Source organism: Copadichromis virginalis, linkage group LG12 (genome assembly GCF_057382275.1).
Source record: "Copadichromis virginalis isolate Kocher_CV1m ecotype Utaka linkage group LG12, C_Virginalis_male_GT1.1, whole genome shotgun sequence".
In the NCBI taxonomy this organism is placed as follows: Eukaryota; Metazoa; Chordata; class Actinopteri; order Cichliformes; family Cichlidae; genus Copadichromis; species Copadichromis virginalis.
In genome coordinates this window covers 40,795,257-40,812,957 of record NC_140629.1, presented here as the reverse complement: position 1 = coordinate 40,812,957, position 17,701 = coordinate 40,795,257, and the positions used below count along the sequence as shown (strand labels likewise).

The 17,701-nt window shown below is 47.3% G+C and overlaps 2 protein-coding genes across 2 annotated transcripts; both read left to right on the top strand.

The window, feature by feature from the left end:
- The first annotated feature begins 5,527 nt into the window (after positions 1-5,527).
- cfap77 (cilia and flagella associated protein 77) lies at positions 5,528-10,280 on the top strand. The gene is made up of 8 exons (XM_085476598.1): positions 5,528-5,728; positions 5,854-5,952; positions 6,810-6,922; positions 7,465-7,567; positions 8,955-9,180; positions 9,264-9,360; positions 9,567-9,668; positions 9,961-10,280. The coding sequence occupies exons 3-8, from the start codon at positions 6,857-6,859 to the stop codon at positions 10,105-10,107; spliced, it is 741 nt and encodes a 246-aa protein (XP_085332724.1). The 5' UTR covers positions 5,528-5,728; positions 5,854-5,952; positions 6,810-6,856; the 3' UTR covers positions 10,108-10,280.
- A 2,048-nt stretch (positions 10,281-12,328) lies between these two features.
- Positions 12,329-17,510, top strand: barhl1a (BarH-like homeobox 1a). Its single transcript, XM_085476596.1, has 3 exons — positions 12,329-12,818; positions 14,480-14,681; positions 17,102-17,510. Exons 1-3 carry the CDS (start codon positions 12,455-12,457, stop codon positions 17,301-17,303), a joined length of 768 nt encoding a protein of 255 aa, XP_085332722.1. The 5' UTR covers positions 12,329-12,454; the 3' UTR covers positions 17,304-17,510.
- The last annotated feature ends 191 nt before the right edge of the window (positions 17,511-17,701 follow it).

The window sequence follows — 17,701 nt, the reverse complement described above, 5'->3', positions numbered from 1 at the left end:
AGAGTGTAGCAAACTGTGGTATGAACCTGCTACTGAAGCCTACCAGTCCAAGAAAGCTTCTCACCTCTGTAGCATTCTTCGGTTCTCGGGCTTCCACCACAGCTCTCACTCTTTCTTCAGTCGGGCCGATGCCTTTCTGTGTCAGCAGTATTCCCATGAACACGAGTCTGTCCATGTTGAACTGACACTTCTCTGAGTTTAGTGTCAGGCCACAGTCAGAGAGTCTCTTCATCACAGCATGCAGGCGCTTATCATGTGTTTCTTGGTCTGGCGCGTGTATGATTACGTCATCTGAAATGTTCTCAACTCCTTCAATGCCAGCTAGTGCATTGGCAATCTCATGCTGATATTGCTCACTAGCTGATGAGACTCCAAATATTAGCCTTTTGTACCGGTATACTCCGTTGTGCACTGCAAATGTAGTTATCTCTCTTGACTCCGGGGTAAGCTCTAGCTGATGGTATCCCCACTTGAGATCGAGTTTGGTGAAGATTGCAGAGCCGTTTAGTCCTTGCAAGATTTCATCCACAGTGGGTATGGGGTATCTTTCCCTGATTATTGCCTCATTTGCTTTTCTCATGTCTAAGCACATTCTGATATCTTTGTCACATTTCTTTGGGAGTACCACTACAGGATTTACCCAAGGTGTAGGTCCTTCTACACGTTCTATAATGTCCATGTCGATTAGTTCATTGATCTTTTTCTCCACTGCATCCCTCAAATGATAAGGTATGCGCCTCAGTGGCTGTGCTACTGGTTTCACATTTGGATCAATGTACAGGCTGATCTGTTTGGTGTTTAGCTTTCCTACTCCTTTGAACACTTTTGGATACTTTTCTTTAAGAGTGTGCTTTAAATCTGCGACAGCCGCCACATTTTCACCTATTTTCAACACTCTTAACTTTATGGCAGTCTTTTTCCCCAGGAGTGGTTCACCATTACCTCTAATCACAATAAATTCAGCCTCTTCAGTCCTGTCACCAATCTTGATTTCACATCTGAATGCGCCTTTAACCGTGAGTGCCTGTGCTGAGGAATATGCATATAAATTCCTCTGCTCTTTGGGTACATATGAGTGACATTTTATCTTTTCAGCTTTTAGCTTTTCCCATATGTTTTCTCCCATCACATTACTTGTAGCTCCAGAGTCAACTAACATTTTCAACTCTATTCCCCCAACAGAAAAGGTAAGTTTCTCAGGTACATTATCATCATTTACAGTAAATGCATAATCATCTTGTTCAACAGCATTCACATTTTGTTTCTTTTGTCTTTTTGTACGACACATTTTTGAAAAGTGGTCCTTACCATTACACTTGTGACATGTTTGTCCTCGTGCTGGGCATTTGGGATCTTTGCCCATGTGGTCAGTATAACCACACCTGTAACACTGTCTGTCTGTTTTATTATCATCTTTCATTTTTCCTTTTGGTCTGTTGTTCTTCTCTTTCTTTGCTGTAAAAATCCGGCTGACCGTGTCCTCTCCTTTCTTTTCCCCGGTGACACTCATCGCCGCCATCTGCTCCTCCGCACGTTCACAGTGTGAAGCCACCTCTAACGTGCGATTTAGAGTTAAGCCTGGACCCTCCTCAAGCAGCTTTCTCCGTACATATTCAGAAGTGCATTTACTCAGGATAGCGTCCCGTATCTGGTTATCATTGTCAGCTTGAAAGTCACAGTCTTTTGCAGCTCGCCTCAAACGTGTACAAAATTGTTGCACAGTCTCACCTGGTGTTTGGGACAATTTGTGGAAAGTTTGGCGTGCGTATGCTGCATTCACTTGAAGAACAAAGTAAGTGTTGAGCGCAGTCACCGCAGCGCTGTAATCCTTTGCTTTTTTTTTTTTTTTTTTTTAAATCACTTTATTTAAATATCAAAATTCACAATTACAAATACACATAATACAAGCACCATGCACAAATTATTCACATCTTATTTTACATATTATAATAATAAAAGCTCCCACGGCAGGTCTTTTCCTAACCACCCTTGCTATCTCTTAATAATTTACAATAGATACATTAATACAAAAGTTAAATTAATCAAACATATTAACATTAATTATATCTTCAAAAGGTCCCAAGGTAAAGGGCTATTCTTTTTTTGTTCTAAAGTCTTCCTCCTCCTCAGGTCTGTAAGGATATTTTTGCACACAGCAACGCTATCTATCATTTTTTGCTCAATGACCACCTTGGCTCTGGTTTTCCAAATGTGGGTGTTAATGACACACATAATAAGCCAAAAGAGGCGTCTTTTACTGTCATACATTTTTTCTTTAAACAGACCATATTTTATAGCTTGTATATTGTTGTCAATTTCAAAACCCATTTTAGTCATCTGTTGTCTGATTTCTACTGTTCTATAACAGGATAACAGTAAATGTTCAAGGGTTTCATCCTCGACACACCGTGGCATTGGGCATTCTTTGGTGGTAACATAACAGCTCCACTGCACCACCGCTCTAACGGGGAGGCGTCCAACAGATATCAACCACACAGTGTCTCTCATATTTTCAGAGATTAATTTGTCGTAGATATTTTTAACTACTAGCGGGCATTCTTCTACGCCCACGCCCTTATATTTTATCTGTCCTTCATTATTTTTACTGTTAATTATATTGTATACTTGTTTAGTGGATACTTGTGTCCAGTTAATATTAAGGTCTTTCCACTGTTCCGTAGTGTCACCAAAAAGGAGTTTATAATACGGCATATTGGATCTAGCCCTACCTTTTAGTTTTCCCCATTGTGCTTCGTTACCTCTAATCCATGGGGTTCTCCTATTAAGAGCGCTAAACACATTTTTAATAAAAGGAATTCTCAAAGTGATACGGAGATCTGGCGCACCCAATCCACCACACTCTTTGCCTTTATACATTAAGGTTCGTTTCGTAACCTCACGGTTTGTTCCCCATATTAATTTAACACACAGTTTGTTTAAAAGTGATTTGTGAGGAGGAGGAAAAACCGTGGCAAGGAAGAGAAGTTTAGATACTATATGGGTTTTAACTATATTTAAAACTTTGCCTCTCCCGTCTGTGGTAGAGTGCAGAAGACGTCCTGCACGTCCTGTCCGGCCATGTGCAGTAGAAGAGCGCGTCTCCGCTGTCTGATCGCGTCTGTAGCATCATCCGTCAAAATAAGACCTTTCCCATCAGCAAACAACTCGAAGGATGTTAACCAGCGCGTCCATCTCGGTCCGAGCGTAGCTGGATCCGTGTAGCAGGCGAACGGTTGAATACCCGACTTTTCCATGTTAGCCCACAAGTTTTTTTTTCCGCTAACACCGTGCCGCCGCTGGGTCTACTTCTCACAAAAACAAATCCAGGTCCGTGTCGTCCTCGTCGCCATTGTTGTATGCTCACCTTATTACTAAATTAGGCAGAGCACTCTGAATTGAATCAGGACATAAAGCACGGTCTTTATGTTGCTTTATTGAACACTGTCCATCTTACAACTAGCCACTTAACGGGGCTTCCCTCGGACAACAACAACATCCGGTTCAAAGGTCATCACCTTAAGACATAGCCATATCAATACATGACAGTACAGGTTCAGTACAAGCCAGGAAATGAAATGTACATCACATGGAGGGGGGGGCTTTAGCTCAGGAGGGAGGGGCAGGTCACCTACTGATCACAAGGTTAGTGGTTCAGTCTGCATGTCAAGTATCCTTGGGCGGATACTAACCCCAAGTTGCTCTGTGTCTGAATGGAGTTAGGAATCACTAAGTATAGAAAGAAAGTGCTATATAAGAATCAGTCCATTTACCATTTACATCACAGACATGTTATCCAGAGATAATCTACCAGTGACCAGCTCACCTGATGATGACATAGAAGCTCAGGTGAACACGATGATCTTACCTGTGTCAAGTGCAAAACTAGAAGAATTCAGAAAGGAAACTAGGAGTGATGTGATTGTGACTAAACGTACAGAGACAGTTCTGGATCGAACAACAAGCTGCAAAATACATTCAGTCATACTGGAACTACAGGGAACAGATTTCAGTAGTGGGTGGAGTTCTGTTCAAAGGACAGCAGCTCATCGTTCCTGCGGCGCTGAGAGCAGAAAGCTAAAGCACACTCACGACGGTCACTTGTTTATTAAGCGCTGCAGACGCAGAGCGAGAGAAGTTCTGTTTTGGCCTGGAAATCACAGAGTATCACTGAGATGTGAACAGCTGTGATGTGTGCAGCACTCAGCAGAAACAACAGACCAAAGATCCACGACATCCACACAGAAACACCCTGGCAGGAGATACGTGTGGACCTTTGACCTCCTCTGAGTGGATTACTATTCCAATTTCACTGAGGTTGAGTGGCTGAAGTCAGACACAGGAAGTGCAACAGTCATCACTTATGACTTGGAATCCCTGAAACAGTGATTTCAGATAACGGACCGGAGTTCAGCTCCCTGGAAGACTTTGCAAAAAAGTGGGAGTGTCTCACAACACAACAAGCCCCCACCACGCACAGTCAGACGGGGTGGAGGAGAGAGGAGCACAAACAGTGAGACTCTTGTTAAAAAGGCAAACGCTGAGGGAACAGATCCTTATCTGTCCTCACTCTGATCTCTGTTGGAGGACGTTGGAGCGTCATCGGCCCGGCTGTTAATGGCTCGACACATGAAGTCAAGACTTCCAACAACATCACAAAGGCTGAAACGCTCACTAACACACTGCAGCACTTATTAGAAACAAGGCAACAGAAACTGAGAGAATACTTTCATCGAAGAACGAGAGAAGTTCAGCAACTTCAGATCGGCCTCAAGGTCAGACTGTGGCCACAGAGCGTGTGGAGTCCAGCCCAGGTGTGACGGCTGCACGCACAGCCACACAACGTGGTAATATCGCCACGTTGTGTAGAGGCTGATACATAACACTGCCTTCTAAAATAAGTGCGCACATTTCAGTTTACACTGTTATGCATGATTTAATCTTACCTTAGTAAATTACCTTAGTTGCAGCTGCTCCAGTCGCCTGACTGAAGAGCCAAGAGGTGGAAAAGGGGCGGAGCAAGCCTTGATGGAAAGCTGCAAAATGGCTCATTCCATAACTCGGGACCATGGGGGGAATTGGAGTCCATTATGTTAGTTTTAGTTAGGTTTTGTGTGTTTTAGCCCTTTTTGTGGGCCTCTATTTAAGTTTCCCTTTGGCTCGTTATTAAGTGAGGTCCGTTTGTTAACTTTTGACCTGTTTTATGGGCCCAAGACTTTGATCCTTTCTGCATGATTTAAACAATTATGTTTGTGGGTTAAATTAAAAACAAATCATTTTTTGGATTGTAAGCTGTGCCTAAGTTTGCTTCGCTGCTCGGTCCGTCACACCAGATAACGGGTCTCTCTGAACATCCAAGATCCTGTGTGGTTCAGATGCCTGATGGGCAGCAGGGACACTTTCTAAAGCAGTCAGGGCAAAGAGGAACACGTCACAACACGGCACGCGTGTGTTAGAGCAGGAAACGCTGAGATGTCAGTCGTACAGCGCGTGGACGTCTCCCTGAGGAGTGAAATGACGTCATGTTTGCAGCAGTCGGTTGAGGTTTGAAAAAAGGAAACGTGTTCATGCCGAGCAGCTGTTTTCTCTGCTCACGGACACTGGGCTGTGACGTGGGTTCATTCGGTGGTCACAGAGTCAGATGCAGTTCATGTGGGAGCCACAGGAGGGCGTGGTAACGCATAGAAATGAAGTGTAGCAAACCCTGAGGACACGGTGTCACGTCTGCTCGGTAAAGTCATTCACGGGTGTTTAACGGATCAATTATTGGCTCACGGTGACGTGACGTTATTGATCAGATAGGAGGCACGCCCACAGCGCCTACGTCCCTTCACCTCGTGTTTTTTCACCTTTTAGGGAGCTTCCGTACTGCGCATGCTCTGTGTGACACAGTTAGCGTCCCGTTACCATAGCAACGTGTCAGCTCAACTCCGCAGGACACGGAGCAAAACTCAGGTGGGAGAGACTCACAGACACACACTCACAGACACACACAGAGACTCACACAGACTCACAGACACACACACACACACAGACACACACACACACACAGACTCACAGACACACACACACACACAGACACACACAGACACACACACACGGACACACGGACACACACACACAGACAGACACACACAGACACACACAGACACACACACACACTCACAGACAAACACAGACACACACACAGACTCACACACACACACAGACACACACACACACACAGACTCACACACACACTCACAGACACACACACACAGACACACACAGACAGACACACACAGACACACACACACACACAGACTCACACACACTCACAGACACACACACACACACGGACACACACACACACACACACAGACACACACACACAGACAGACAGACACAGACACACACACAGACTCACACACACACACACAGACACACACACACACACACAGACTCACACACACTCACAGACACAGACACACACTCACAGAACACACACTCACAGACACACACAGACACACGGACACACACACACACACACAGACACACACAGACAGACACACACACACAGACTCACACACACTCACAGACACACACACACACACACACACACAGACACACACACACACTCACAGAACACACACTCACAGACACACACAGACAGACACACACACACACGGACACAGACAGACACACACACACTCACAGACACACACAGACAGACACACACACACACACAGACACACACACACACACAGACTCACACATACACACACACACACACACACACACTCTCACTGTCTCTTCTTGTTTTCGTTCCTCAGAATCAAATCTTCACGCCTGCTTTGATCTTCATCCTCTGACAGGAAGTATGTCATCATCACCGAGGGTGGGTGTGGTCAGACGCTCGATGCTGACCGACCCGCTGCTAATCAAGGTAACTGGGGGGCGGGGGAGCTGGGAGGTCAGTGATTGGCTGATCCACTGCAGGCTGTTTTTACTGATTCTTTACTTTTTCCTGTTTGGGTCGCTCCAATACTACAACTACTAATATTAATAACAATAGTACAGTAATAATAATAGTAGCAATAATGGCAACGATCCAATCAGCGCTGGTGTGATGGCGTTCTCCTGGGTCATGTGTCAGATGCTTTTGGGTTAATGAAACAGGTTTTTGTTGTCATTGTGTTTATTTGGTGAAAAATGTTTCTGAACTTAGACGTTTGCTTAAAATATCTGATAAACAAACAAAATTCATTCATTTTTCGTTCATTCAGAAAAATAAATAATTTGTTATCATTTTCTAAAGTTTGATCTGAGAAACAACAGACTGTAAATAATAGATGGCTGTAGTTAACACCAATAGAGGGCGATGCTTCTCGTTTAGCTCCACCCCTTTATGCAAATATGGCCATGTCCAGTTTAAAGGAAGAGTGCTGATAGAAAACATGATGATGTCATCAAACTTCCTGTGTGCAGGCGCCTCTTGGGCGCTCGCGGTCCAAAGGTTTTGCCGTTCCTGGTCCGGACTTCACTTTTGGAACCAGCAGTAACTGGCTGAGGGATGGAGGCGTGGCGGAAGGTAAGCCCCCACCCCCACACACTACAGTATTAGCACACTGACAGTTATCGTGTGTGTGTGTGTGTGTGGCTGTGCGATATAACCAAAATCTCATGTCCCAAAATAAGACATTTATTGTCCCGACAACAATATTTTTCACAAATATTTTAGCTTTTCTGTAAATTCTGTGAATCTCGGGCACCTCGACCTGTGTGACGTGTTTCCAGCTCGTGTACCTGGAGTCGAGCACCTGACGGATCTGCTTTGCTTCTCATCCATAAACGCCGTACTCTGTCACATGACTCTTGCGTAGGTGGTAGAAGAGTTTTCTGGTCCTATTCAGACTTTTCATAACCAAACCATGTCCATGCTACAGAGGTAGCCCCTCCTCAGGAATAAGGTCCTCAATGTGTTTGGACTGGTCCTTCTGTTTGTCATCACTTCAGTTTATTTTGAAAAATCTCAACAGGATCATCAGCTTTATTGTGAAAGGTTTATGTGGAAAATAAACAAGCGGACGGCGGAGCCGCACGCTGGGTTTACCGTCATTGTGGCAGCACATACGAACAGTGGCTCGTCCGTCCGTAGTGTTGTTATTTTAAGTATAAGTCAAAGAACTTTAATCAGAGCGATGAAAAATGTTGCCGTAAACAGTTTATTTTGTGACACAACCAAACAAACCATAGCGTGACATGAAACGCCAGACGTTTTCATATCATCATCAGACATGTATCGTCATAACAGCCCTGTGTGTTTGTAATACTGGCTCTCTTGGTGGTCAGTGTTTGTGTCACGAAGGACAAATGAGCGCCGCCTGGTGGACACTGGAGGAACTGCAGCTTCACATCCTAATTGGCTAAACCCAGGCTGAGCGCTGAGGTGCTGGGATTACGCTAACAGGAGGGGTGTGTGTGTGAGGCAGTCAGCTGTCAGAGTGTGTTTGCATGAAGTTAACATGCCTTCAGGCTGCAATCACTGCTGTCAGTCAAACACACACACACAACATAAGACTCCTCTCATCTGTCAGTCACACAGACACACAAACACACACACACAGCTGTCTCTGTATTTTCTGGTGGTTGGAGGTGAAAATAAGGAGCTGAATCACTGATGCTGCATGCCCACTAAATACAGTCCACCTGGGGTTCTGCCCCTCTGTAGGCTTCCAGAGGTTGTCCATTGTGCACAAAGTGGGCCTTTAGTGATATAAAGAAGGATTATTTTGAACTGTGACTCATGCACAGCTGAACTGCAGTCCCTCATCAGAGACAGGTGTGTCAAAGTGGGACTTTGTGTGTCGCTGTGTGATTGAAGCTGGCCGATCTCACTCCGAGCCAGCGTCTCACCTGTCGGATCCAAGGTTTTGGGCCCGTGGGCGTCCTCTTACCCGTCACCTGTGCTCTGTCAGCTCTTTCCAGCTGGAACGTTCAGCCGCGGCAGGAAGAATCTGCCGCTCAGCATGCAGACTTTGTGTCTCTGAACCGCGAGGCGGTGAAGTCTGGCATGGTGACGCCCAAAGAGCTGAGTCAGTACCGGGCTCAGAGGGCCCAGAGCTCCGCCTCCGAACTGCGGCACGGTCGGCTTCCACGATGCCGCGATCAGGTTCCTGACATCACGTTTGGAGTCAGAAACAGGTGGAATTGATCACTTCACGATGATCAAATGATATCTGATCGATAATATTGAATGATCAGTGACCAATCGATGTCTCCATCAGGCCGTCGTCTCCGATGTCAGACGTCCTGTCTCATCAGTATGCTCAGCGCTGGCTCCATGATCAGCTGAAGAATCAAACCAACAACCTCAAATGCAAGGTGAGAGAGAGAGAGGCTCGAGTGCCCACAGGGTGTGTGTGTGTGTGTGTTGTGTTCACACTGTGTGTGTGTGTGTGTGTGTGTGTGTGTGTGTGTGTGTTGTGTTCACACTGTGTGTGTGTGTGTGTGTGTGTGTGTTGTGTTCACACTGTGTGTGTGTGTGTGTGTGTGTGTGTGTGTGTGTGTGTGTGTGTGTGTGTGTGCAGATGAAACCAGGGTGTATTCCTGACACGAGGACCAGCCTGCTGAGGAGGAGTAAATCTCTGCCGGTCATAGAAACACCACCCAAACCAGCTCGCTTTGCACAGGTGACACACACACTCACACACCTGCGCGCACACACACACCTGCGCACACACACACACACACACACGCACACACACCTGCGCACACACACGCGCACACACACACACCTGCGCGCACACACACACACACCTGTATACTTACTGGCTCTTCTCTGACTCGGCGGTTTTTGGATGATCTTCATCGGCTGTCGTTTCTCTGTGTGGAGTTTGCGTGTAGGCGTGGTAACACCTGGCTGACGTGTTCACAGACACGCTCGATGACAACATCGTCTGACGCCCTCTCTGCTCTCTGCAGGTCGGTCCGGCTCTCGACACCTTCAGGGACCAGGAGACTCGTGTGCGGGCGTTTGGGGCTCGTCGCTCCAGCTCTCAAACCCAGCGCTCAGTTTTGAGGACCGCCCGTCATGAAGAACCTGGTGGAAAACGGGTGGAGCCACTCTGAGGATGTTTTCAGACAAATGCAAATAAAAGATGAAAAGTTCTCACAGCAAACCACATGTGGTGAGAGAGGAGTCCCCCAGGGCTCTGTGCTGGGGCCCGTTCTGTTCTCCTTAGAAGTCAATGCTGATGATACTTTTCTGTTTCCAGATAACTTGAATAAAATGTTGAGCTGTTTCTGGTGATCGTCAAACCAGAATCGTTTCACAGAGCTGAGGTAAAACCCTCGATCTGAGTGTTGAGTACTGAAAAGAAGCCAGCTGTTCGTCTGTGAAGACGTTTTAAAAACAAGAGCTACTGAACCCCTCGTGGGGGGGGGGGGTCCTGACTCATTATCCTCTGTGAGACACTGCCCCGCCCACCGTCCTACAAGGACCAGAGGTCACCAGCCCTGATCTGATCTCAGGACTGCACCATAGGTGGCTGATAGGTGGTGTCATAGGCCACCATCTCAGTTTAGTGTCCTCCTTTAGTGCTCTTTTTAACAAGTTCTCCTTGGTCCAAAATGTGAAGACCAGTATCTGCAATGAGTGACCTTTGACCTTTAGGTGCAGGTGTACAGGTATAGTTTGGTCCATGTATATTTGGACAATGGCAAGTTTTGTCTTTTTAGCCGTTTACTGAAACATGTTCCAACTACAGTTATATAAATCACATGGACGTGTCGACTGTCGGCTCTGGTTTGAGGGAATCCACATCCACACAGAGGGTTCAGGGTGCAAGCCACTCGTAAACCCCACGAAGAGAAAGGCTAGACGGGACTTTGCAGTCAGCACAGCTCTGGAGCAACATCAGCCTCTAGGAGAATGATGGAAGAGAAAAGGAACAAAGCACACACAGCATCTGTAACACACGGGGAGGCGGCGTGATGGGCGTGTCTTTCAGTGCCAACAATGAGTTTTCAACCAAGAATCACAAATATTTTATTTTCCCCCATTTCATTTGTCTGTTGGAGGGTCGGTGGGCTCCCCTGCCAACTGCCTCGTGTTGGGGTGGAGAGCTGAAGACGCCTCGTGGACGACGAGGAGGGCAGAAAGGGGAGGAGGACAGGAGGAGGACAGGAGGAGGAGGAAGAGGAGGACAGAAGGAGGTGGAGGAGGAAGAGGAGGGCAGAAGGGGGAGGAGGACAGGAGGAGGAGGAAGAGGAGGACAGAAGGGGGAGGAGGAGGAAGAGGAGGGCAGAAGGGGGAGGAGGACAGGAGGAGGAGGAAGAGGAGGACAGAAGGGGGAGGAGGAGGAGGACAGGAGTAGGAAGAAGAGGAGGAGGAAGAGGAGGGCAGAAGGGGGAGGAGGACAGGAGGAGGAAGAAGAGGAGGAGGAAGAGGAGGACAGAAGGGGGAGGAGGACAGGAGTAGGAAGAAGAGGAGGAGGAAGAGGAGGACAGGGGGAGGAAGAGGACAGGAGGAGGAAGAGGAGGACAGAAGGGGGAAGAGGACAGGAGGAGGTGGGGGAGGACAGGAGGAGGAAGAAGAGGAGGACAGGAGGAGGAAGAGGAGGACAGAAGGGGGAAGAGGACAGGAGGAGGAAGAGGAGGACAGGAGGAGGAAGAGGAGGACAGAAGGGGGAAGAGAACAGGAGGAGGTGGGGGAGGAAGAGGACAGAAGGGGGAGGAGGACAGGAGTAGGAAGAAGAGGAGGACAGGAGGAGGAAGAGGAGGACAGAAGGGGGAGGAGGACAGGAGTAGGAAGAAGAGGAGGAGGAAGAGGAGGACAGAAGGAGGTGGAGGAGGAAGAGGAGGGCAGAAGGGGGAGGAGGACAGGAGTAGGAAGAAGAGGAGGAGGAAGAGGAGGACAGAAGGGGGAGGAGGACAGGAGGAGGTGGAGGAGGAAGAGGAGGGCAGAAGGGGGAGGAGGAGGACAGGAGTAGGAAGAGGAGGAGGAAGAGGAGGGCAGAAGGGGGAGGAGGACAGGAGGAGGTGGAGGAGGAAGAGGAGGACAGAAGGGGGAAGAGGACAGGAGGAGGTGGGGGAGGAAGAGGACAGAAGGGGGAGGAGGACAGGAGTAGGAAGAAGAGGAGGACAGGAGGAGGAAGAGGAGGACAGAAGGGGGAGGAGGACAGGAGGAGGAAGAGGAGGACAGAAGGGGGAGGAGGACAGGAGGAGGTGGAGGAGGAGGAGGAAGAAGAGGAGGAGGACAGAAGGGGGAGGAGGAAGAGTGTAACTGTCTTGGCGCTGAGATCAGCTGCTGATCAGTTTCCCTCGGATCAATACTCTGATTACTCTGATAGCTTTATTTTAAACCTGTTTTTTTTTTTTTTTTTTACATGAAAATGACGTCAGAGTCAAACTAACGCGTTTCCGGCTGCTGTGGCTCCACACCTGCTTGGTCAGACTCACCTGAGTCCGGGCGGAGATGGAGGTGTCCGCCTCCGGCTGCTCCGGGTTCCGGATCGACTCTCTGCTCTCGCTCGGGGCGCTCCTGCCCCGGGCAGACCCTCCGGAGCTCAGCCCGGGGAACAGCAGCGGCTGCTCGGCGCCTTCATCCCCGTGGAGGGAGCCTGCTCCCCGGCTGGAGCCTCCGCTGCTGCCCGCACCGCTTCAGCTGCGCTCCGCCTGCTCCTCCTTCCTAATCCGGGACATTTTAGCGGACTCTCACCCGGGACAGGTCTACTCTGAACCGGGACAACCCGGGCCGGAAGCCGAGCCATTCCGGTCCGGACAGGATGAAGATTTCCAGGATAAAAGTCTCAGCAGCTCATCTTCAGACAGCGAAACAGGTAAAAACAGAGAAAAGAGTTTAGAGAAGGAGAAAGTAAAGTTTCAATCAAAATAAAAATGAGAATCACGCGGATTTTATTTTCATTAAAAACATCAGAAGGTTATTTTCTTCTTTCAACGACCAAGAAACCAAAGATATTTTTCACTCGTGGACAGAAATAAAAACCAGATGAATAAAGTCAGTGAAACAGAGAAACAGTCTCGTTATTACAAACCTTTTGTGTTTTAATTGAGAGAAATCAATCTGAGCGTTCATTTACTTGTTAGTCGAACTGTTTTAAAGCGAAAATAAAGTTTCTGCGTTACGTGTTTTTCTCATTTTGAGACAGAAATGAAATTCATAATCTTAAAGAGTCTTTATCATAACTTCTAATCGGTGATCGGGGTGGAAAACAAAGCAGCCTCCTGCCCGCTGACTCTGGGTCTTTTATTTTAGAGGACCTGCGCTTCTTTCTTTCACTCAGTTGAAACCGTGACTGATGGAGTCACGGGTGATCCTGCAGGAATCACGTGAAGTTAAAAAAGCAGCTGTGCACTACTTTACATCCCTGCTCTGTGTTTGTACTCAGGTACAGCTCATGCACGATGTTTAATCAGAGAGGATACAGCAGACCTGAGCAGTTTTCCAAAATAAAAGTTAAATCCAGGTTATTGAAGCTTATTGGTCAGATTTTATAATAATGAAACTCGGGAAATGTCACCAGAGTTGTTGTTGTTTGTTTGTTTGTTTGTTTGTTTGTTTGTTTGTTTGTTTGTTTGTTTTTGTGACCCATACAGAGAAACACAGCTTCATCAGCACCGAGTAAAAACACTGATCACGCAGGAATCTCCGTCACGGCTTCTGAACCTTGAAACCTTTAACCGGCTCCGGTCGCAGTGAGCTGCCGCTGGCGCAGCCATCAGACCTGCGGATGGTTCATATTTTTGTCTTTGCTGCACAGTTTGAAACGCGGCTTCGTTGTTTTGTGTTATTATTGTGTATTTTCAGGGTTTTTGTTCAGCTGCTAATCACAGCAGAGCTCCCGTGGGTGTGGGTCACATGAAAGCACCGCTAAAGTCATTTAACTTAAAACATTGTATTTGTTCATATTTAGCTTTAAACGTTGAAGCAGCTCAAACCTGCTGACTATGACTAACGGCCGTCATCACCGTGGTTCATCATTAAAGCTGTGACGCTTACCTCAGCACAAATGATTCTCTGACCACATTATCGTCATTTCAGTTCATCTTTTTTTGTAAAACTCAAAATCATATCGTGGCGGTTTCATTAAACTTGGCACGCGAACGCGAGCACATGTGATCACGTGATTCAAAACACTTTTAATCTGACAGCTGTGACGGAGATAAAACCATGATTGGAATCGTTTAACGAACAGCAGGCCGGGGTCGGTTCACTCTGCAGCCTCACGTCTGATACTTGGATCAGTTTCACACCACAGACACAGACTGTGGTCGTCCCTCGGGTAAGAACAACGCAACAATCTGATAAATGCTGTCAATCAATGTTCGCTTTTTTATTGATCACTTTCATCTGCTGAACCTCGGCTTTTAAAACAGAAGCTGAATCATAATAAATGACTATCATGAATGAGCTGTACCTGGTTTTTCTGTCGCCGACCAATCAGCTTACAGGACTAATGTGACGTCATTCCTACCTCAGTGCAGAGCGCCGGCTCCGACTCGGTGACGTCACGCCTCAAGAAACCTCGTAAGGCACGGACGGCGTTCAGCGACCAGCAGCTGGCGAGGCTCGAGAGAAGCTTCCAGAAACAGAAATATCTGAGCGTCCAGGAGCGCATGGAGCTGGCGGCTTCGCTGCAGCTCAGCGACATGCAGGTCAAGACCTGGTACCAGAACCGCAGGTAAACACACACCTGGTACCACAACATCAAGCAGATTATTGGTCGTCCCGGTCCTGGACTCGTGGTTGGTCATTATTTTGTTTTCTTCTTTATTAAAAAACTCTTTAAAGTTTACTGACATGAAATTTGAACCTGCTCACATGACCGCGATGTGAGCGCAGACTGTGATCATCTCAAGGACGAACGCCGCGGTGACCCTGTGAGCGAAAAGCTCCGCAGCCTCAGTCTGCTCCAAACACTCAGTTTGTCATAGTTTTTTTCTACGCTCCAATCTTTGTGATGTCATAGAGGGGGCAGATACCCTGCCCACTGTTCTGTTAGTGAGGGGCAGCCAATCAGATGACAGCTGTCTTGAAGGAAGACAGAAGTTTCAGCAGAGGCTGATGTGTTCTGGGCGTTAAAGCCTGTTACACAGCTGGAGGAACATCTACTTCCTGTCTGCAGGTTCTGATCCAATCGGGTCGCCTCATGTCTGCTGCAGTCTTTACGATCATGTAGACTCACGTGTGTAGGGTTGCCAACTCCCTGAAAAATAAATAAGGGACACCTCGTGGCCAGGGCCGGGCGACCCAGTTGTCTTCACCCTTCCCAGTGTGGTGAATTTTCTAGCTCTTTTTTTGTGTGTGAAATTATTTTTTTAACCCTTTGACTTGAAGTTGATTTAAGTAGATGCATATTCTATTCTTTGTGATATGAACACATGTGAAACAAATGATCATTTAGCCATTTATTTTTAGCTCAAAATGACAACATTAACACAGTAAAACAGGTCTCTTTCTTAAACAGAAGCCTGTCATGCTTAACTTTTGAGAATATAAGTAAATCTTTCTTTAAAAGCACTCTGTCCTGCTTAACTTAAAATAATAGAAAACAATAGAAAGAAAAACATTCTTGTAACAGTGCACATTTAGTGCATTTAGTACAATTGGCTTCAGTTGAAATATTATTTCAGCTTTTCTAATGCTAATCAGCTGCTCCTGTTTGTAAACCCGCTTGTTCCCATGATTACGCATCTTAACTCATCATCATTATTCATCTATGTATTACTTTTATGTATTAGTCATCTATTCGTTGTAATCATCTATCCTTGCAGTTGTTTATTACACAAAATAAATTATATTATCACACTTCTGGCCACATAGCGCTGATATTCACTGCACATGCCCATATTAACTTTTTCCAGCCAGGTGTTTTCCTTTTCCCATTCTTCCCTTTCTCTGAGGGGAACAAACATTGCTGCTCTAATGCTGGGCTCACACTGTGCGGTTTTAGGCCCATTTTGAGCCGATTTTTGAGTGATCGGACCGATTTTGGCCTTCATCGTGCGTCGTGTAGTATACGTGGGGTAACGAGAAGTGATTAACACCTCACGACCAGCTCCCGATCATCAATCGCTCGTGAGGGTGTCACCACAGCCGCTCACACTGCTCATGCGCAAACGTAAACGTCGGTGAAAAAGACGGAGCAGCACGGCTGTGCAGCGTGTGATCTGGACACAAGCGATGGAGGCACAACTTGTAGAACTTTGGAAAGCTCATCCGAGCCTTTTCGATGTGGCATCACAAAATTATCACGACCACAACAACCGTGAAAATAGTTGGATTTACATGCTGCTCAATCACAGCTGCCTGATCATGTTTTTCATTAGCAATTTAGCAAAGTTGATGGTGGTGGTGTGTCTGTGTGAGTGAAAGACAGAGAGAGAGCGCGACAGATTTTCTGTTATAACCTTCATGTTATGGAGGCACAGTGTGAGCACTCAGGTCGCATCAGAGCATCGGGCGGTATAGTGTGAGACCTGCATCGTGACCTGCAACTTCTAACCCCTGCGAGTCAATCGTGCAGTTTGAGCAGGAGCTGAATAACGTGACTGAAAAAATCGCACAGTGTCTGCCCAGCTTTAGGTGTACTGTCGTCCGAGACTTGCACCGCAGTGTCAGCGTTTGTTTCCCTGTTGGCCATGCTTCTTGTTGTGGTCACCTGTTGTCTTCCGGTATTTTCTCCGCAAGCGACCTTTCCTCGACCAATGAGATGAGCGGTAATCTGAATTGTCATACTCGAATTGTCATAAGTGTGCTGTCAGCTCATTGGTCACAAAGCAGGAGAGGGGCTGGGAATTATGTTTTCAAACAAAGCGTTAATTCCATTAAAAGTTATAGACTACTTTTGATTCTCACTGTATTACGGGACAAAGTGCGTCCCTTATTAGCTCAATACGGGACGTGTGCTTTTGTTTCGAAATACGGGACGATTCCGTATTTTAAGGGACGGTTGGCAACCCTACACGTGTGCTCCGGATGGAGGGAATTTTACTGCACATGTGCTGACACGTGCTGATTGGTTCAGGTCCAGTCACGTGACAGCAGACTGGGGTAAGGTGTGTTTGCGGTGAGTAACGTGCGCTTTGTTTTTCCCGGCAGGACCAAGTGGAAGCGTCAGTCTGCCGCCGGCTTGGAGCTGCTGGCCGAGGCCGGCAGGATGTTCCTGCCCACGCACTACCTGTACCCTCCTGCCCCGCCCACAATGAACCTATACCTGTATCGAAGCCACGCCCACCAACACCACCCAGCCCCGCCTCTGCTACCCCACATTCTCACCCACACTCAGCCCCTTCCCCACTGACTAGGACTGGTTCCCTCAGGAACAAACTGCTGTGGCGGTGCCGGGGCTCAGGAGGCGGGGCTCAAGCAAGGAAACAACAGTGACGTTCACGTCTGGACAGCGAGTCCAGGCAGGAGTGTAGAGCCGTGGTCGAGCCACGAACTTCTCTGTGCGTTTCTGTAGCTCTGACTTCGGTTTTTACATTTTCAATAAAGAAAATAAAGATTCTCATTGTTGTTTTCCTTTGATTCAAAGTGAAAGCGATGGCTCTGATTGGTTCCCAGGCTTGGTTTACAGCAACTCTGTCTGGTGAGCAGGCGGCACTCTGCTGGTTCCGACTGGGACGCACCTCCCCATCCTCCTCCTCCCAGCTGCACCTATGAGCGGCTCTCCTCTGAGCTCCTCGCCCCACCTCTAAG